At 48.0% G+C, this 20,901-nt stretch overlaps 2 protein-coding genes and 1 long non-coding RNA gene across 4 annotated transcripts in view; 2 read left to right on the top strand and 1 right to left on the bottom strand.

Annotated features, from left to right (window-relative positions):
- CBR3 (carbonyl reductase 3) overlaps window positions 1-9,668 on the top strand; it is an 11,858-nt gene extending 2,190 nt beyond the window's left edge. The window contains exons 2-3 of the mRNA XM_023191164.2: window positions 740-847; window positions 9,177-9,668. Of these exons, the coding sequence (XP_023046932.1) occupies window positions 740-847; window positions 9,177-9,613 (545 nt within the window). The 3' untranslated portion in view covers window positions 9,614-9,668. The remainder of the gene's footprint in view (window positions 1-739; window positions 848-9,176) is intronic.
- LOC111525674 lies at window positions 4,287-18,069 on the bottom strand. The gene is made up of 3 exons (XR_002726177.2): window positions 17,979-18,069; window positions 9,357-9,456; window positions 4,287-4,820 (listed from the first exon to the last, which is right to left on the bottom strand). It is a non-coding gene; the product is annotated as an uncharacterized LOC111525674 (long non-coding RNA).
- A 493-nt stretch (window positions 18,070-18,562) lies between these two features.
- The window catches only part of DOP1B (DOP1 leucine zipper like protein B), a 125,525-nt gene continuing 123,186 nt past the window's right edge, over window positions 18,563-20,901 (top strand). For both annotated transcript variants that reach the window (XM_023191195.1, XM_023191193.1), the window contains exon 1: window positions 18,563-18,711. The gene's annotated coding sequence lies outside the window, so the exon portion shown is untranslated. The remainder of the gene's footprint in view (window positions 18,712-20,901) is intronic.

Below are 20,901 nucleotides of genomic sequence, written 5' to 3'. Positions count from 1 at the left end.
AACAAAGAAAGACTCTGTCTAAAAAAAAAAAAAAAAAAAAAAAAAAATTCTGCATTTCAACAGAATCCCCAGCTCCCTCCTATGCACCTTTGAGAAATGGTAGTCAAAGCCAAGTGTTCTCAAGGTGTGGCTAGAGACCAATAGCTGTCACATCATCTGGGAACTTAGCAATGCAAACTCAGGCCAGGTACGATGGCTCAACGCCTGTAATCCCAGCACTTGGGAAAGCCGAGGTGGGTGGATCACTTGAGATCAGGAGTTGGGGACCAGCCTGGCCAACATGGCGAAACCCCATCTCTGCAAAAATAAAAAAGTTAGCCAGGCGTGGTGGCACGTGCCTGTAATCCCAGCTACTCCAGAGGCTGAGGCAGGAGAATCGCTTGAACTCCGGAGGTGGAGGTTGCAGTGAGCCGAGATTGTGCCGAGTAAGACTCCATCTCAAAAAAAAAAAAAAAAAAAAAAAGGAAAAGAAAAAAGAAAGAAAAGAAATGTAAATTCTGGAGTCCTACTCCAGCCCTTTGCAATCAGAAACTCTGATGGTGAGGCCCAGAAAGCTGTGTTTTAACAGGCTCTACAAGTGATTCGGATACACACTAAAGTTTGAGAATCACTGACCTTGTTTTTAAAAATTGTTTTAACTTTTTTTCCCTTTTGTTGTTAGGAGTTAGGATCCACACTGTCATGTGAGTTTCAGGGGGGAAAATATGACTTTCTTTTTGTTTCTTTCTTTTTCTGAAAGGTGATGATCCAATGCCCTTTGACATTAAAGCCGAGATGACACTGAAGACAAATTTTTTTGCCACTAGAAACATGTGCAACGAGTTACTGCCGATAATGAAACCTCATGGTAAGCCTAGTGTATGGACAGTCAGGTTGCTTCCCTCAGTAAGAAGTGGGCCACCGGCTCCTCGGAGCAGGGCTGCCCTGCAGAAATCACTCAGGGGTGCTATTTCTCTGAAGGGGGAAAAATAGAAAATGGCTTCATTTTCCCAGTGTTTGGCTTCTCACTCCAACGTTTTAGGTTTTGTTTTTTGTTTTTTTTGCAGGGGTGTGGGTGGTGGGAAGAAATTTTGCTCTTGTGCAGGCTGTAGTGCAATGGTGTGATCTTGGCTCACTGCAACCTCCACCTCCTGGGTTCAAGCAATCCTCCTGCCTCAGCCTCCCGAGTAGCTGGGATTACAGGTACCCACCACCACCACCATACCCGGCTAATTTTTTATATTTTTAGTAGAGATGCAGTTTCACCATGTTGGCCAGGCTGGTCTCAAACTCCTGACCTTCAGGTGATCCACCCACCTTGGCCTCCCAAAGTGGTGGAATTACAGGCAGGAGCCACTATGCCCAGCCTTAGCTTTAAGTTTCAAAGGTAAGTGTGACATATCACAATGCTTTGGGATCCATGTCACGAACTCAATCCCAGAATGATAGAATGTTGCGAGTTCCCAAAGGCCTCTTGCCTCTGGTCAATCTCATGAGTCCTCCAGCCCTCCAAGGTGATGGGTCCACATCTAGCTCATCTCTGGACCTTGGTATCTGTTCTAGCATTACGACTTTTCCTATATTCCTTTCTTCTTGTACCGAACTTTCTCAGGTTGATTCAGAAAATCCAAAAGAAGTTTTCATTCTTTTTTTTTTTTATGAGACAGTCTCGCTCTGTCATCCAGGCTAGAGTACAGTGGTGCGATCTTGGCTCACTGCAGTCTCCACCTCCCAAGTTCAAGGGATTCTCCTGTCTCAGCCTCCCAAGTAGCTGGGATTACAGGTGTGCACTACCATGCCCAGCTCATTTTGTATTTTTAGTAGAGATGGGATTTCACCATGTTGACCAGGCTAGTCTCAAACTCCTAACCTCAAGTGATCCACCCGCCTCTGCCTCCCCAAATGCTGAGATTACAGGTGTGAGCCACCGTGCCTGGACTAGAAATTTTCTTTATTAGGAAATATCTTGCCTATACCTGCAGGTGTTCAATAAATGTTACTATTATACTTTTCCTACAAATATTGGAGTGCCTGCCATATTCCAGGCATTATGCTGGGTTCTGGGTGTGCAATGGTGAGCATTATACACAGATACCATCTCATTTGTGGGGCTGAAAGTCTAGCAGGGGAGACAACCATTAGCAAAGAATCTGAAGTGTGAAATGACAGCTGTGCTGGGGGACAGGGAAGCTTGCTTCCTTGAGGATTTTCTTCCCCAAGAAGTTAACTGTAGATTCTTAGAACTGTGGTTCTTATTAAAATTGTGCTTTTTTTTTTTTTTTTTTTTGACAGTCTTGCTCTGTTGCCCAGGCTGGAGTGCAGTGGCAGGATTTCAGCTCACTACAACCTCCACTTCCTGGGTTCAAGGGATTCTCCTGCCTTAGCCTCCTGAGTAGCTGGGACTACAGGCATGTGCCACTATACCCAGCTAATTTTTATATTTTTAGTAGACACAGGGTTTTGCCATGTTGGCCAGGCTGGTCTTGAACTCCTGACCTAAAGTGATCCACCTGCCTCAGCCTCCCAAAGTGCTGGGATTACACGCGTGAGCTACTGCACCTGGCCAGAAGTGCGCTTTTCTTAATTTAACATTTTGAATAATGATTATTGACTGGGTGTGGTGGCTCATGCCTGTAATCTCAGCACTTTGGGAGGCTGAGGCAGGAAGATCACTGGAGCCCAGGAGTTTAAGACCAGGCTGGAAAACACAGCAAGATCCTTGTCACTTTTAAAAAAAACAACCAAACAAACCAAACAAACAAAATTATCTCTGGATGCAAAAACTTGTTTTTTTTCTCTTGAGACAGTCTCCCTCTGTTGCCCAGGCTGGAGTGCAGTGGAATAATCTTGGCTCACTGCACCCTCTGCCTCTCAGGTGCAAGCAATTCTCCTGCCCTAGCCTCCCAAGTAGCTGGGGTTATGGGTGAGCACCACCACACCCAGCTAATTTTTTGTTTTTTTAGTAGAGACGGGGTTTCACCATGTTGGCCAGGTTGATCTCGAATTCCTGACCTCAGGTTATTCACCTTCCTTGGCCTCCCAAAATGCTGGGATTACAAGCTTGAGCCACCACACCCAGCCGTAAAAACTTCTTAACCTAAGAAGGTGAATGGTGAGAGTTGCATTTGTACTCTCTGTTTCTTAGTGGGATGAGATCGTAGAAAGCCTGCAGGGAGAGAACTGCAGGTGCTTTGAAAGGGGATGGAGTTTCTAAATGCAAATCTAAGCCAATATAAATGCACATTTTAAAAACTCTCCTTTTTACACAAAAGGTAATATTTCATACAATGTTCGCCACTTGGCTTTCTTTACTCCCTATGTCTGGGGCTCTCTCCAGATTTGGTCAGGAAGCTTTTATCTTTTTTGTGGCTACATAGGGACGCAGCCATTGTAGGGACGTCTTTTACTCAAGGTTGGGAAGTTTTCTCCCGATAAATTTTTGGATGGGAACTTGAGAGCTGCAAGCTATTAACGACACCTTTAAAACTCCATCCCCTTTCAGAGCACCTGCAGTTCTCCCTGCAGGCTTTCTACAATCCCATCCCACTAAGAAACTGAGCAAGCACAAGAGTACAAGTGCAATTCTCACCATTCACCTTTTTAGGGCAGCCAGGTGCGGTGGCTCACACCTGTAATCCCAGCACTTTGGGAGGCCAAGGCAGGTGGATCATGAGATCAGGAGATCAAGACCGTCCTGGCCAACATGGTGAAACCCCGTCTCTAATAAAAATACAAAAAAAAAAAATTAGCCGGGCGTGGTAGTGGGCGCCTGTAGTCCTAGCTAATTGGGAGGCTGAGGCAGGAGAATGGCGTGAACCCGGGAGGCAGAGCTTGCAGTGAGCCAAGATCGTGCCACTGCACTCCAGCCTGGGCGACGGCGCCACACTCCATCAAAAGAAGGAAGGAAGGAAGGAAGGGAGGGAGGGAGGAAAAGAAAATATCATAAGAATGCACTTAATCCTGAGTAACATAGGGAGACCCCATCTCTACACAAAAAAATGAAAATTAAAAGTTAGCTGGGCTTAGCCGCATGCTGCAGCTTCTCGAGAGACTGAGGTGGGAGGATCGCTTGGGCCCTGGAGGTTAAGGCTGCAGTGAGCTATGATTGCACCACGGTATTCTAGCCTTTGTGACAGAGCGAGACCTGCCCTCAAACAAACAAACAAAAACATGCATTTAACGCATCTGACCTACCAAACACCATAGATCAGCCTCGCGTAGCTTTAAGGTGCTTTGAACGCTTACGTTAGCCTATAGTCCAGCAAAGTCATCGCTTACGTTAGCCTATAGTCCACAAAGCCTATTTTATCATAAAGTGTTGAGTATCTTCTGTAATTTATTGAATCTGTACTGAAAGTGAAATGCAGAATGGTTGTATGGGGGCTCCAAATACAGATTCTGCAGAATGCATATCGCTGTCCTCACCCATCAGTGAAATCAGTAAGTCCTAAGTGGAACCATCAGAAGGGAGGGACCATTTGTATTTGACTTGCTTAATTGTTCAAGGTTCTGAGTAAATAGGCCAAGCAACTACTAAGCCACTAGAGGGAGCAACTTGCCTACTGTTTCCAGAGTAAGGCAGCAGGTGTTTCGGGACTGGTGGCGCCACCTGGACCTCAGTGGTGGGTGCAGCTCTTCCCAGGGCGGGTGACCCACCTGGCGAAGCTGACTGTCAGCCCCTGGCCTCTCTCCCAGAGGGGTGCCCTCAGATCAAAGAGGACACTTCCTCCCCTTAAGAGGATTTGTTTCCTCAAAGGCACAGCTTCTCTGATCTGTGTTTTCTTTCTTCCTTTCCCTTTTACATTTAATTCCTTGTAGCCAACAAGTTTTTGACAACAAAGCTGTTTAGAAAGCAGTGAAGAACACAACATCACTGATGTAGTATATTCCTGGCCAAAATATTGATGTGACTCTCATCATGAGAAAATCAGACCAATTCACTTTGAGAGAAATACTACCAAACAAGGGTCTACAGTCTTCAAAAAAAAAAAAAAAAAAAAAAGGTTGGGCCGGGCGCGGTGGCTCAAGCCTGTAATCCCAGCACTTTGGGAGGCCGAGATGGGCGGATCACGAGGTCAGGAGATCGAGACCATCCTGACTAACACGGTGAAACCCCGTCTCTACTAAAAAAATACAAAAAGAAACCACAACTAGCTGGGCGAGGTGGCGGGCGCCTGTAGTCCCAGCTACACGGGAGGCTGAGGCAGGAGAATGGCGTAAACCTGGGAGGTGGAGCTTGCAGTGAGCTGAGATCCGGCCACTGCACTCCAGCCCGGGTGACAGAGCAAGACTCCGTCTCAAAAAAAAAAAAAAAAAAAAGTCATTGCAAACTACTCTACATTAAAATATATGAAAGAGATGAGACAATTAAATGCAATCCATGGGCCAGGCGTGGTGACTTACGCCTGTAATCCCAGCACTTTGGGAGGCCGAGGTGGGCAGATCACGAGGTCAAGAGATCGAGACTATCCTCGTTAACATGGTGACACTCCATCTCTACTAAAAATACAAAAAATGAGCCGGGCATCGTGGCAGGCGCCTGTAGTCGCGCCACTGCACTCCAGCCTGGGTGACAGAGCGAGACTCTGTCTCAAAAAAAAAAAAAAAGCAATCCATGATCCTACTTTGGACCCTGGATTAAAACAAACAAAAACCGTAAAAGAACGTTACTGGAACAATTTGGACACATTTGAATATGGGCTATATTTTAGATAATAGTGTCGTAAAACGATAAATGCCGGGCATGTGGTCACAACTGTAGCAATGTAGGGGAATGCCCTTGTTACCATATATAATACTAAAGTGTTTAAGATGAAGGTTTATGATATCAGCAACTTGGAGAGAAAAAGGGACAGAGAGGGAAAAGCAAACATAGCAAAATAATTAGTGAACTTAGGTGAAGGTTATAGGGTGTTTATCGAACTATTATTGCAACTTCTCTGTAACAGGAAAGAAATACATACATTCACTTCATCTTTGAAGGTGAGAGAGAGAAGGAAGGAAAGAAATACTGAATAGTACTAGGTATCTGGGGGGATGAGTGAGGTGGTAGTTTCCAAGGACAGAGTGAGGGTATCTCTTGTGGGAATGGGGTCCACAAGAATGTGCAGCTCCCCTGCAATGGGAACCTGTGGGGAATGCCAATCAGAAAATGAAATAAAATCTACAGATCCGGCCAGTGCGGTGGCACACGCCTGCAACCCCAGCACTTTGGGAGGCTGAGGAAGGCAGATCACCTGAGGTCAGAAGTTTGAGACCAGCCTGGCCAACATGGTGAAACTCCATCTCTACTAAAAATACAAAAATTAGCTGGGCGTGGTGGCGCACACCTGTAATCCCAGCTACTTGGGAGGCTGAGGCAGGAGAATCGCTTAAACTCGAGAGATAGAGGTTGCAGTGAGCCGAGATCGTGCCACTGCACTTCAGCCTGAATGACAGAGCAAAACTCCATTTCAAAAAAAAAAAAAACCTGGAGATCCTACTGGACACAGAGAATATGCATTTGGAATAATATGTAAGAAAAGAACTCCCTAAAATTAGTGGGGTTTGATGCTGATGAAATGTGTAAATTAACACATTTACTGGTTTTTGGATTTCCACCAGTACTTCAAATTGTTGTAAAACGTTTGGCCTGCATATTTGTTTCTGTGGGCACGATTGTCTCTTTAGTAGCTGTGAATTATGATCAACATGAATATTCATAATCTAATGAATATTAATATTATCAAATAGGGACTGAAAAGTAATGAAATCAGGCCGGATGCAGTGGCTCACACCTGTAATCCTAGCACTTTGGGAGGCAGAGGCAGGCAGATCTCCTGAGCTCAGGAGTTTGAGACCAGCCCAGCCAACATGGAGAAACTCCGTTTCCACGAAAAATACAAAAATTAGTCGGGCGTGGTGGTGTGTGCCTGTGGTCCCAGCTACTTGTGGGGCTGAGGCAGAAGGATCACTTGAGCATGGGAGGTGCAGGCTACAGTGAGCTGAGATCTTGCCACTGTACTCCAGCTTGGTGGCAGAGTGAGATTCTGTCTCAAAAAAAAAGTAATGACATAAAAACCAGGATGGAAAAACAGCCCATTCCACATGTGAAGTGTCCATAATGAAGGACAGACAGAGCCTTCCCCAGGGATTCCTTACTGCTGCTGGTTGTGGCACTAAGGAATTGAGGTGGCTGCCCATGGTCCTAGGAAATTGGGTGTGCCTAGGAAATTGAGAGCGTTCGTCCTTAGGGTGAGAGCACTGTCCCTCAGAAAGCAGGTTTATAAGTACTTGGAGTGTGTATGCTGGGGAGGAGTGGTTTTCTAAAACTGCCGGGGACTGGGCACACGGTGGCTCACACCTGTAATCCCAGCACTTTGGGAGGCCAAGGCAGGCGGATCACTTGAGGTCAGGAGTTCAAGCCCATTATGGCCAACAGGTGAAACCTCATCTGTACTAAAAAAAATACAAAGATTAGCTGGGCGTGGTGGCGCACACCTGTCGTCCCAGCTACTTGGGAGGCTGGTACAGGAGAATCACTTGATCCTGGGAGGCGGAGGTTGCAGTGAGCCGAGATTGTGCCACTGCACTCCAGCCTAGGCGACAGAACGAGACTCTGTCTCACAAAACAAAATAAAAAAATTTTAGGCTGGGTGCAGTGGCTCACACCTATAATCCTAGCACTTTGGGAGGTCGAGGCGAGCAGATCACTTCAGGTCAGGAGTTCAATACCAGCCTGGCCAACATGGCAAAACCCCATCTCTACTAAAATTATAAAAATTAGCTGGGCGTGGTGGCGGGCACCTGTAATCCCAGCTACTTGGGAGGCTGATGCAGGAGAATTGCTTGAACCTGGGAGTCAGAGGTTGCAGTGATCTAAGATTGCACCACTGCATTCCAGCATGGGTGATAGAGCAAGACTGTGTCTTAAAAATAAATAAATAAATAAATAAATAAATTTAAGTAAAAGTAAAAATAAAACTGCCTGGGGAATCTACAAATTTACTACCTCACCCATCTCTCAGAGAATCCCTGAGAAAGGGAGCCCCTCTCACCAACGGAGGTGTGTTCTTCCCCTTGGGAGCATAGGGCCAAAAAAAATATCAAAACCCACGGGTGCATACAGTTTATGCCTTCTATAGTCACATTTTAAATTTTTCTTTAAATTTGATTGTTACTTTTTGAGAAAGGGTCTCATTCATGTTCACCAAGCTGGAGTGTAGTGGACTGTAGTGGTGTGATCATGGCTCACTGCAATCTCTACTTCCTGGATTCAGGTGATCCTCTTACCTCAGCTTCCTGAGTAGCTGAGACCACAGGCACACGCTACCATACCCAGCTAATTTTTGTATTTTTAGTAGAGATAGAGTTTTGCTGTGTCGCCCAGGTTGGTCTTGAGCTCCTGGGTTCAAGTGATCCACCCCTCTCGGCCTCCCAAAGTGCTAGGATTACAGGCATGAGCCACAGCGTCCAGCCACTTTTTTGTTTTTAATTAGCAATTAAACCTACACAATGGCCAGGCACGGTGGCTCACGCCTATAATCTCAGCACTTTGGGAGGCTGAGGCAGGCAGATCACTTGAGATCAGGAGTTCAAGACCAGCCTGGCCAACATGATGAGACCCTGTCTCTACTAAAAATACAAAAATTAGCCAGGTGTGGTAGTGTGCACTTATAATCCCAGCTACTCAGGAGACTGAGGCAGGAGAATTGCTTGAACCTGGGAGACGGAGTTTCTAGTGGGCCAAGATGGCACCACTGCACTCCAGCCTTGGCAACAGGGCAAGACTCTATCTCGAAAACAAAACAAAATAAAAAACAAAAGAGGCCAGGTGCAGTGGCTCACACCTGTAATTCCAGCACTTTGGGAGGCCAATGCGGGTGGATCACGAGGTCAGGAGATCGAGACCATCCTGGCTAACACAGTGAAACCCGTCTCTGCTAAACATACAAAAAAATTAGCCGGGCGTGGTGGCGGGCGCCTGTACTCCCAGCTACTCAGGAGGCTGAGGCAGGAGAATGGGGTGAACCCGGGAGGCGGAGCTTGCAGTGAGCCTAGACTGCACCACTGCATTCCAGCCTGGGCGACAGAGCGAGACTCTGTCTCAAAAAAAAAAAAAAAAAACCCTGCACAATGACTCCATTATATGTTTGGTATATTCAACCAATGGTTGTATCTCTGTGATATGCTTTCATATTTTTATCACTCTGTTTCAGGAAGAGTGGTGAATATCAGCAGTTTACAGTGTTTAAGGGCTTTTGAAAACTGCAGTGAAGATCTGCAGGAAAAGTTCCGCAGTGAGACACTCACAGAGGGAGACCTGGTGGATCTCATGAAAAAGTTTGTGGAGGACACAAAAAATGAGGTGCATGAGAGGGAAGGCTGGCCCAACTCACCTTATGGAGTGTCCAAGTTGGGGGTCACAGTCTTATCTAGGATTCTGGCCAGGCGTCTGGATGAGAAGAGGAAAGCCGACAGGATTCTGGTGAATGCATGCTGCCCAGGACCAGTGCAGACAGACACGGATGGGAAATACAACGTCAGGACTGTGGAGGAGGGGGCTGACACCCCTGTCTACTTGGCTCTCCTGCCTCCAGATGCCACTGAGCCACAAGGCCAGCTGGTCCATGACAAAGTTGTGCAAAACTGGTAAACATCTGCTTCGGAGCTTGATGCTTAATAAAGGTTGGTGGAATGAATGAATGAAATGATGTTGTGGCTTGATTTTCTTTCTGTTCTTTTTTTTTTTTTTTTTTTAAGATGGAATCTCGCTCTTGTCGCCCAGTCTAGAGTGCAGTGGTGCGATCTCAGCTCACTGCAACCTCTGCCTCCTGGGTTCAAGCTGTTCTCCTGCTTCAGCCTTCTGAGTAGCTGGGATTACCAAGAGTCCGCCATCACGCTTGGATAATTTTTGTAATTTTCGTAGAGACGGGATTTCACCATGTTGGCCAGGCCAGTCTTGAACTCCTGACCTTGGTTTATCTGCCTGCCCTGGTCTCCCAAAGTGCTGGGATTAAAGGCGTGAGCCGCACCACCCAGCCTTTTTTATTTTTTCTTCTTCTTTGTTTTTGTTTTTGAGATGGAGTTTCACTCTCGTTGCCCAGGCTGGAGTGCAATGGCATGATCTCGGCTCACCGCAACCTCCACCTCCCAGGTTCAAGTGATTCTCCTGCCTCAGCCTCCTGAGCAGCTGGGATTACAGGCATGTGCCACCACACCTGGCAAATTTTGTATTTTTAGTAGAGACGGGGTTTCTCCATGTTGGTAAGGCTGGTCTCGAACTCCTGACCTCAGGTGATCTGCCTGCCTCGGCCTCTCAAAGTGCTGAGATTAAAGGCGTGAGCCATCACACCCAGCCTCTTTCTGTTCTTGAAAAGGAATGTTCATAAGAATCTCCCTGGGAGAAAGGTGTCTAGTTCTAGAATCTGGAGCTGAACAACATTGCTATGCCCAACTCTTTAGCCTGAGAGGGAGAACACAGTCTCAAATTTTAGTGGGAATCAGAACCACCTGAAGGGCTGATTAAACCAGATTGCTGGTTCCCTTCACTACACCAATTCACTTCACTTCTAACAAGTTCTCAGGTGGTGCTGACACTGCTGGTCCTGGGACTGCACTTAGAACCACTGGCATAGCAAGTGGTTTTAGAACTATGGAGCCATTTTCCAGCTGTTCCTTGCTGTTTCCAGTTTTTTGATTCTGTAAGGGTGATGCTTTGTCCTCTATTTCCTTAGCTCTGCAAGCTTTCTTTGCATCTCATTCTGTTTTATTTGAGTATATTTTTATTGGTTCTTATACTTTTTGTTTGTTTGAGACAGCGTCTCAGTCTGTCGCCCATGCTGGAGTGCAGTGGCACAAGCTCACTGCAACCTCCACCTCCTGGGTTCAAGCAATTCTTCTACCTCAGCCTCCCAAGTAGCTGGGACTACAGGCACCCGCCACCACGCCCGGCTAATTTTTTGTATTTTTAGTAGAGATGGGGTTTCACCATGTTGGCCAGGCTGGTCTCAAACTCCTGGCCTCAAGTGATCTGCCCACCCCAGTCTCCCAAAGTGCTGGGATTACAAGCAAGAGCCACCACACCCGGCTGGTTCTTATACTTATGAAGTAGTAGAGCTTGAGGGACTCAGAGGGAATATCTTCTTTAATTGGGACATGATTTCTTCTAGATTTTTCAGCTGGGTTTTGCATTCTGCATTCCTTCCCAGAATGTTTGCAAGGTTGCCCAGCCACCGCAACTTTGTGCATGATCATGGGTTACTGCAGCCTCAACCTCCAGGGCAAGAGACTTCCATGACTAAAACTTCAAGTGATCCCCCCACCTCAGCCTCCTAAGTAGCTGGGACTACAGGCATGTGCCATCATGCCCAAATAATTTTTTAATTTTTGGTAGAGACACGGTCTCACTATGTTGCCCAGGCTGGTCTTGTACTCCTGCACTAAAGCAATCTTCACTCCTTTGCCTCTCGAAATGCTGCGATTCCAGACATGAGCCACCACACCCACCCTCTTTTATAATTTTTTTTTTTTCAGATAGTCTCGCTCTGTCGCCTGGCTGGAGTGCAGTGGTGCCATCTTGGCTCACTGTAACCTCCACCTCCCATGTTCAAGCAGTTCTCCTGCCTCAGCCTCCTGAGTATAGTGGCTGGGATTACAGGTGTGCACCATCATGCCTGACTAATTTTTGTATTTTTAGTAGAGATGGGGTTTTGCCATGTTGGCCAGGCTGGTCTTGAACTCATGACCTCAGGTGATCCGCCTGCCTCAGCCTTCCAAAATGCTGTGATTACAGGAGTGAGACAGCACCTCTTTTAAAATCTTTATGACAATAGGTGAGTTCACATTCCCTGCTTTCAAATGGGATTGGTTTTGCAACAGGCCTCCTGGCTTCAGGTTACGCCCTGTAGAAAAAAGACTTGGAGACCAAAGAGCCTTCTGAAAAAGAAGAAATGTACTTGCAAAGGTTTGCAAGACTGTCAAGGCTTTGGCAAGAATGGTTGGTCAAACAACAAAAATTCAGTGGAATTTAAATTTTGGCTGGCCACAGTGACTCAAGTCTGTGATCCCAGAACTTTGGGAGGCTGAGGCAGGAGGATCACCTGAGGTCAGGCGTTTGAAACCAGCCTGGGCAACACAGCAGGCCTCCATGTCTGCAAGCAAAACAAACAAAAATTAGCCAGGCATATTGGCACACAAACACCTGTAGTCCTAGCTACTTGGTAGGCTAAGGTGGGAGGGTCACTTGAACCCAGGAGTTCAAGGTTGCATGCAGTGAGCTATGGTCATACTGTTACCGGGGGGGTCCTTGCTCCCAGAGCTCCCAAGATGATGGCCTCGTGTTCTCTGACCTGGGGTTCTTGGCCTCACAGATTCCAAGAAATGGAATATTGGGCCATGCGGTCAGTGTTATAGCTCTACTAGAAGCCGTGGGTCATGGAAGAGAACCATGGAACCCAGTGACTAGTGTTCAGCTCAATTAGGACGAACCCGGCCACTTAGCCCTGCAGGAACAATGGCAAGACTTTAGCCTAATCGGGAGTGGCAATGGGCGCCTTGCTGGATCAGGAGCACAGCGGACACCCTGCCAGATCCAGAGGGATGGAAGTCAGTGGCGGGTCTGCAATGGCGGCAACAGCAGTGGTGGACGGCAAACAGCAACGGTGGACGGCGAGCGAAAGCTCAGCTCCAGCCGTGACAAACATGGACCAAACGGGAGTGCAGGCCAGATGGAGTGGCTCATGCCTGGAATCCCAGCATTTTGGAAGGCCAAGGCAGACAGGTTGCTTGAGCCCAGAAGTTTGAGACCAGCCTGGACAACATAGCGAGACCCCTCTCTAGAAAAATTCAAAAAAGATTAGGCGGGCGTGGTGGTGCACACCTGTAGTCCCAGCTACTCAGAGGCTGAGGTTGGGAGGATCACTTGAACCTGGGAAGTCAAGGCTGCAGTGAGCCATGATTGTGCCAGTGCACTTCAGCCTGAGTGACAGGACAAGACCATGTCTCAAAAATAACTGAAACAACGACAAAAACATCCTTTAGCCTATTTGTATGTCACTGATTAAATCCAACATGCTCTTATAGTATTCTTCTCAGGTCACAGCTCCTAAGACATTTTAATGGCTCCCTTCCTGGCTCTAAAGACATTTTAATGGCTTTCAATCAGCTTCCTGAGTATCTTTTATACTCTCATCTCCGTCTGCAGCCAAACTCCAGTCCTGCTAATGACGGGCAATAGCCCAGAAACCACAGAGCACCTCAGGCTCTGCCTGACAAACTCACAGACAGGAAGTGCAGGAGAAAATGAACCGGTCCCTTTTATTTCTTCTTCCTCTTTTACCTCTAACTAATCCTTTTTGGATAAGTGTGTAACCCACTTCCTCTTTTGTCTCTAGCCAGTCCTTTTTGGATAAGCATGTAGCTCACTTGGATGACCCTTAATTGTCAACTGCTGGTCAGAATGACATTTCTCATTCTTATGAGAAGGGCTGCTGTTGGCCCTTATTGGATGGTCTCCCCAGCACCCTCTTCCAATATATGATCTTCTGCGCTCCCCCACCCCCCGCTTCCTTCCCGTTTGCAGCAGCAGCAGCCACAAGGTGACCTTGCCTCTGTTGACTACTCCAGCTATAGATCTTTCCTCTAAAAAGAACCAGTTGGATTGGATCAGAGCTGTTACTGTGCATCCCACCTCATGTGCCTAAGGAGCAGAAGGAGCCAGCCATTGCCAGAGAAGGAGGCCAACCATCAAGAGGAGCGTTTAAGGCAGGTGTGGTGGCTCTTGCCTCCAATCGCAGCACTTTGGGAGGTCAAGGCAGGTGGATGGCTTGCGCTCATGAGTTTGAGACCAGCCTGGGTAACATGGTGATACCCTGTCTCTACAACATACATACAAAACTTAGCCAGGCTTGGTGGTACACGCCTGTAGTCCCAGTTACTTGGGGAGCTGGGGCAGGAGGATTGCATGAGCCTGGGAGGTGGAGGCTACAGTGAGCTGTGTTTGTATCAGTGCACTCCAGCCTGGATGACAAAGCGAGACCCTGTATGATCTTTGGGGTCTCGCTTTGTCAGAGAGAGACCCCAAAGTATTGGGGGGCGGGGGAGGGGGGGGAAGAAATGGCCCAAATAGAAACTCCCTTCCCTGTCCTTAGATCATTCCTGAAATCTTGAGTTCTCAGAGATGCTCCAAGATGCCCTTGTATCCTTAAAATATATTTTCCTTTTTCATAAGCTACATTGAATTGGGTAGTTGTTGCTTGCAATCAAAAGGAACCTAACCAATAGAAGTGCATTAACATGTTTTATAGTATTGTGAGAGGAAAATAAATCTTGGGGCCCCAAAATCACTAAGCTAAGGGGAAGAGTTAAGCTGGGAACTGCTTAGGGCAAACCTACCTTCCATTCTATTCAAAGTCACCTCTCTGTTCACTGAGACAAATGCATATCTGATTGCTTCATTTGGAGAGGCTCATCAGAAACTCAAAAGAATGCAACCATTTGTCTCTTACCAACCTATGACCTGGAAGCCCCCTCCATGCTTCCAGCTGTCCCGCCTTCGCCTGGAGTTGTCCCACCTCTCCGGACTGAACCAATGTACATCTTACATATATTGATTGATGTCTCATGTCTCCCTAAAATGTGTAAAACCAAGCTGTGCCCTGACCACCTTTGGCACATGTTGTCAGAACCTCCTGAGGCCATGTCATGGTTGTCCATCCTCAACCTCGGCAAAATAAACTTTCTAAATTAACTGAGACCTGTCTCAGATGTTGGGGGTTCACTGTATGCTGTAGAAAAAAACAACTGGGCTTGGAATCAAAAGGAGAAAAAAATCATGAATTGAGAACCTATGGCAAATTAGACCATATGTTCTGCTTAATGCTTTCCCAACATGGTTTTAGGTAATTCTGACTATAGTCCTTTGCCTTAGTTCATTTTGTGTTACTATAATGGAATATAACAAACTAGGTACTTTATAAAGAAAATAAATTTGCCTGGGCACAGTAGCTCATGCCAATAATCCCATAACTTTCGGAAGCCAAAGTGGGAGGATCACTTAAGGCCAGGAGTTCAAGGCCAGCCTGGGCAACATAGAGAGACCCCGTCTCTACAAAAAATAAAAATTAACCAGGTGTGATCATGCTCACCTTTAGTACTACCTACTTGAGAAGTTGAGGTAGGAGTATCACTTGTGCCCCGGAGTTTGTGGCTGCAGTAAGCTATGATCATGCCACTTCACTCTAGCCTAAGCAACAGAGTGAGACTCTGTCACTTGTCTGAAAAAAAAAAAAAAAAAAAAAAAGTGAGTTTATTTCTCACAATTCTGGAGGCTGGAAAGTGCAAAAGCATGGCACTAGCATCTGGCAAGGGCCTGTTGGTGTGTCCCTACCATGGCAGAAGGCAGAAGGGCAAGAGAATGCTCACAAGGTACAAGCTAAACTCATCCTTCTATCAGGAATCCACCTCACTGATAAAGGTATTAATCCATTTATGAGGGCAGAGTCTTCACTCATGATCCTGAAGGTTCCACTTTGCAACACTGTTGCCTTGGGGATTATGTTTCTAATACATGACTTTAGGGGACACATTGAAACCACTGCATCCTTTAAGGTAGGAATCAATGTCATTTTTCAAATGAAGAAATAAAGGCTTGGAGAGGTTCATTAACTTGCCCAAGATCTCAGAGCTAAAGCCAGGATCATATCCAGGACTGACTACAAAGTCCTGTGGTCTCTCGTGACTTCACTGATGAGTGAAGGTCCAGCTTCACTGATGAGTCTAGAGAATAGTAACTCTCTTGGTGTAAAAACTAAGGGAGATGATACATTCAATCTAAGTGTAAATTAGATTATGGTTAAAGTGTAAGTCATATGGTTATTATTAATAGATCCCCAAGTTAGCCTATATGTGAACTTTTCCATAGAGAAATGAAATATGGTTTAAATGCAGCATATTTTAAATGGATTATCTCATACAACGTGTTTTTTGTTTGTTTTATATTGTTTTTGTTGTTTTCTGATACAGAGTCTTCCTCTGTTGCCCAGGATGGAGTGCAGTGATGCAATCTCGGCTCACTGCAACCTCCAACTCCCAGTTTCAAGTGATTCTCCTGCCTCAGCCTCCCAAGTAGCTGGGAGTACAGGCACGTGCCACCATGCCTGGCTAATACAATGTGTTTTTTTAGACAACAGAGGAAGCCAGTGGTTGTTTCCATATCAGATTTTCTGTGATACATTTTTCTTTTTTTTAGAAACAGAGTTTCTGCTCGTTACCCAGGCTGGAGTGCAGTGGCACCTTCTCGCCATCTCGGGGCTCACCGCAACCTCCCCCTCCTGGGTTCAAATTATTCTCCTGCCTCAGCCTCCTGAGTAGCTGGTATTACAGGCATGTGCCACCACATCCAGCTAATTTTGTATTTTTAGAAGAGACAGGGTTTCTCCATGTTGGTCAGGCTGGTCTTGAACTCCCGACCTCAGGTCATCCGCCCGCCTCGGCCTCCCAAAGTTCTGGGATTACAGGCATGAGACACTGCACCTGGCCAGAATACTCAAATCTCAATGTTATACATTTACTGTCAATCCTGTCAGTATCAGTATGTTGTACACAGTATACAGTAATTGACAGTATACTGCCAATTATAAATTGAGTTTTTTAAATGATTTACAAATGAATTTGTCAAAATTAAATTAACCCCAACCCCCCCACACACACACCCGGAGTCCTTTACAGATAGGTGGTATATGAATATAAGGTACAAATTATATGTGCATGGTGGCTTTGGCACAAATAGACTGGTTCTCTTTTTAATGTTAAGTGTAAAGCAGTTCTTTCATCTCTGTTCAGTGCAGTGTTGAGTGTGACTAGGATTTGAAGAACCTTAAAAAAAAAACTCACCTGCTTGCCATCTTTTTTTTTCTTTTTCTTTTTTTTCCTTTTTTTTTTCTTGCTGTTTTTGTTTGCTGCTTTTGTAAAACCAGTTTATCATATTCTCATTAGGAAATCAATCTTCATGAAATTAATTTTTTTTTTCCTGCGAACTGTGGCCCAATCTTTTCATTTCTCTCTGCTTCTATCTTAAGAGCATTCCTCCAATTGACCATGAGAGGATTTACATCTGGGGCACTTGGTATATGCCAAATGGAGACAGAATCAGAATCAGCAGCCTGGCTGGGCCACAGGTCCAGCATCCCAAACTATTAAAATATTCTTACTGTTTCCAGGGAAGTGACAGATCCACTTTGGAATCTGATAATATACCCCTTCCCTAGAAACATGCATAAACACAAAGTGTCCTAAACAACTTCCAAGTGCTCATACCTCCCCCACCTCCCAAACTCTTTGACTATTGCCTCGCCTTCACGAACTCCAGACCTGGTCTGAACATTTCTAAAGGACGCTCGGGGGTCAAAAGGAGCCACGCCACTGCAAAAATGACAGCCTTCATCCACAAGTGGCCCGCTTCGGGTTGGCTGGAGCCGCAGCTGGGTGGGGACAGGGCTTGGACTGCCTACCACGCACCATCCAGGTGCGTCCAGTCCTGAAGCGGTCGAACTGGACCGTCCAGGTCCCAGCGCTCGAGAGGACGGCAGGCAGGGGCTGGGATTGTCTAGAGAGATGAATGCTTTCTAAGGTTGACGTCAAGGTCTCCTTCCTGAGCCATAGCCCACGTGACAAGCTCCGTCCAGGTAGAAATGATCTCACCTCTCCTGTCGCCCAGGGTCGGAAACCTAAGGCCCCCGTGTGGGCTGGAGCAACTTAGCGGGGGTCCCAAGCCCGCCGCGTCCCCTGCGCCCTAAGCATGTGTGGAGGGCTTGGACGTGGTCCAGAGGGAAAAGATGGGGTGAACCAGGTGCCGCGCACCCTTCGAGGAGCCCCCGCTTCTCCTTTTCTGTGAATGACTCCAAAGCACCTCCGAGGGCCGATGCACACGCGGACGACCTTGGGCGGGCACTGACCATTGTCCCCTTCCACTCGGTTGTGTCGGGGGTCCCCAGGTGAGGCGCGGACGCCGCCCTACCCACCTGTACGAGGCCTTCCCCGGAGCAGCCCGGCTACGAAAAGACGCCTATGGCGGGGAAGCTAAGGAAGACTCCCGGCTCTCACTACGCGGCTGTGGCGACTGAACTGCCCCAGCACGCCGGGGCCCTTCCCAAGCTCTGCTCCTTAGCCGAAGCCCCGCCCTAACACCAATGGCCCACCTTCAGGCCCCGCCCCTGATCCCGCCTCCATGCGTCAAGCCTCGCCTTTCAGCCCAGCCCGGCCCGCCTAGGTCCCGCCCCTGTTGTTATGGCCCGCCTCCAGGCACCGCCCTTGATCCTGCCTTCATGAGTCAGGCCACGCCTTCCAACCCAGCCCTGCCCGCCGAGGCCCCGCCCCTGTACTGACGACCCACTTCCAGGCCCCGCCCTTGATCCCGTCTCCATGGGTCAGGCCCAGTCTTCTAGTTCTGCCCCGCCCGCGGAAACCCCGCCCCCGCGCGCCTATGGCCCACCTCCAGGTTCCGCCCCTGACCCCGCCTCCAGGCGTCCAGCCCCGCCTTCCAGCCCCGCCCCAAGCGCCAAGGCCCCGCCTCCAGGCTCCGCCCCGACTCCCGCAGTAGGGAAAAGCAGCCGCCGCTGGTTTTCAGGCGCCGCGCTTTGTCGGTGGTTCTGGCTCCCGGCCGCGCCGCAGCCCCAGCCCAGTCTCTCTCCCGCAGCCTGGCGGGCTCCTCAGCGCCGCACGTGAGCGCGCCCGCCAACAGGGCCACTGCCGCGGGTAAGTCGTGCCCGCGCCCTGCCCGGCGTCCAGTCCTCAGCCGCTGGGCGAAGCCGGAGGAGCCGGGCGTCTACTCCCCGCCGGCCCGCGGGCCCTTCCCCAGCTCCAGAGGGCTTGGGCGGCGTCGTGGGGCGGCTCAGGGTGCAGGTGGCTTCCCGGCGCGCGGCTCGGGCCCATGGCGCTCGCTGCTGCAGTGCGGGGGCGGGGAGCTCGGGGCCGTAGACCCGGAGGGCAGCAGGGAGACTGGGTGGGGTCCCCTCGGGTTACCTGACCCTGGCGCGGAGGATGTGATGCCGGCCACGCCCTCACCGAGCCGGGCGGCAGGTGCAGGTCAGGGGTGGATCGCGGCCCGCGCGCTCTCCCGGGGCGGGCCCACAGCGAGACGCTCAGCCTTTGTTTGCTCGTGCGGTCCTGGCTGGGGAGGAGGCTGGGGACGCGGACCTGTGAGAACTGAGGGCTTTCCTCGTCGGGGAAGACCCCAGTCTTCCAGCCAGTCCTCAGGAGAAGGTATCCGGGCCGCAGTGCGCGCTCCGCCATCCTGGCCCCTGCGCCCTGCAGGGTTCCCGACTGCTCGCCGGGACTGTTACCCGCAGGTGTTGCCCTACACTCGCGACTGCAGCCCCGCAATTGGGAAGACTTTGCTAGGATTCTTTTGGTAAGGTGATGGAAGACCGTCCCCCCGGCCCCACAAGCCTCCTGCCATCAGCTAGGTGGCTTAATTTTTTTCCAGTACAATTTGATTACCACTCTGAAAGACCAAATTCAAAACAGCGTGTCCCAGAGTGAAGACCGTTGGTGATGAGTGTTTCTGTGCTGTAGACTAAGGATCGTTATCAATTTTATTACCAATAGTACATATCTGTTATCTGTTGCTAAATGTTTTTGCTTATGTGGTAGGGTCACTGTGTCCTCATTTTCATCGAGCTCAGAAATGTTCCCTCATATAAACATATTTACAGTGAACTTTTTTGGGATCTGGCAGTTGGTTTTTCTCTCGAACTTGTTGTTTTCTTTTTCTATATTACTATTATTATTATTATTATTATTATTATTATTATTATTATTATTTTGAGACGAAGGTCTCACTGTGTTGCCCAGTCTGGTCTCAAACTCCTGGGCTCAAGCAATCCTTCCTCCTCGGCCTCTTGAAGTGCTTGAATTACAGGTATGAGCCACAGTGCTCAACCCTGAATTTGATTTTCTATGAAATTAAAAATGGGTAAAGTGAGAGATTTCTGGCTGACATTTTCGATTTTACGGTATCTGAGTAGATACACTTCTTATGTGATTACTTCTTTGTGTGTCTAGTTATTTATAGGCTGTATAACTGTGGGTTTTACTGAACTGTTCAATCTGTCACATGAGACATATCTAGGATAGATTGCAAGATCATTGGCAAAAGAGCTTTTTAAGGACTGAACCAATAATTTTATCACTAGCATAATGTACTGGAGACCCTGTACTATCTCACTTTCCTGAGCTCGAATCTGGTTCTGCCAGCTGCTGGGTGTGTGACCTGGGCAATTTTCCGAATGGCCTGACTTCCTAATACCCGTCTCACAGGACTCCTGTATTGCATCAGAGAAATGCATTTGGCCTGGTGCGGTGGCTCACACCTGTAATCCCAGCACTTTGGGAGGTCAAGGGGGCGGATCACAAGGTCGGGAGATCAAGACCATCCTGGCCAACATGATGAAACTGCGTCTCTACTAAAAATACAAAAATTAGCCGGGTGTGGTGGTGCATGCCAGTAGTCCCAGCTACTCTGGAGTCTGAGGCAGGAGAATTGCTTGAACCTAGGATGCAGAGGTTGCAGTGAGCCAAGATGGCGCCACTGCACTCCAGCATGGCGACAGAGCGAGACTCTGTCTAAAAAAAAAAAACAATAACAGAAAAAAGAAGAAAAGAAATGCATGCATAAGGTCGGGTGCGGTGTCTTCATGCCTGTAATCCCAACACTTTGGGAGGCCGAGGTGGGCGGATCACCTTAGGTCAGGAGTTCGAGACCAGCCTGGCCAACATGATGAAACCCCGTCTCTATCAAAAATATTTTTTAAAAAATTAGCCAGGCATTGTGGTGGGCGCCTGTGATCCCAGTACTCGGGAGGCTGAGGCAGGAGAATCGCTTGAACCCGAGAGGCAGAGGTTGCAGTGAGCCAAGATCACACCATTTTACTCCATCCTGGGTGA

Source organism: Piliocolobus tephrosceles, chromosome 19, assembly GCF_002776525.5.
Source record: "Piliocolobus tephrosceles isolate RC106 chromosome 19, ASM277652v3, whole genome shotgun sequence".
NCBI classification, from domain to species: domain Eukaryota; kingdom Metazoa; phylum Chordata; class Mammalia; order Primates; family Cercopithecidae; genus Piliocolobus; species Piliocolobus tephrosceles.
Note: the sequence above shows the minus strand (reverse complement) of the source record. Positions and strands in the feature narration are given on the sequence as shown.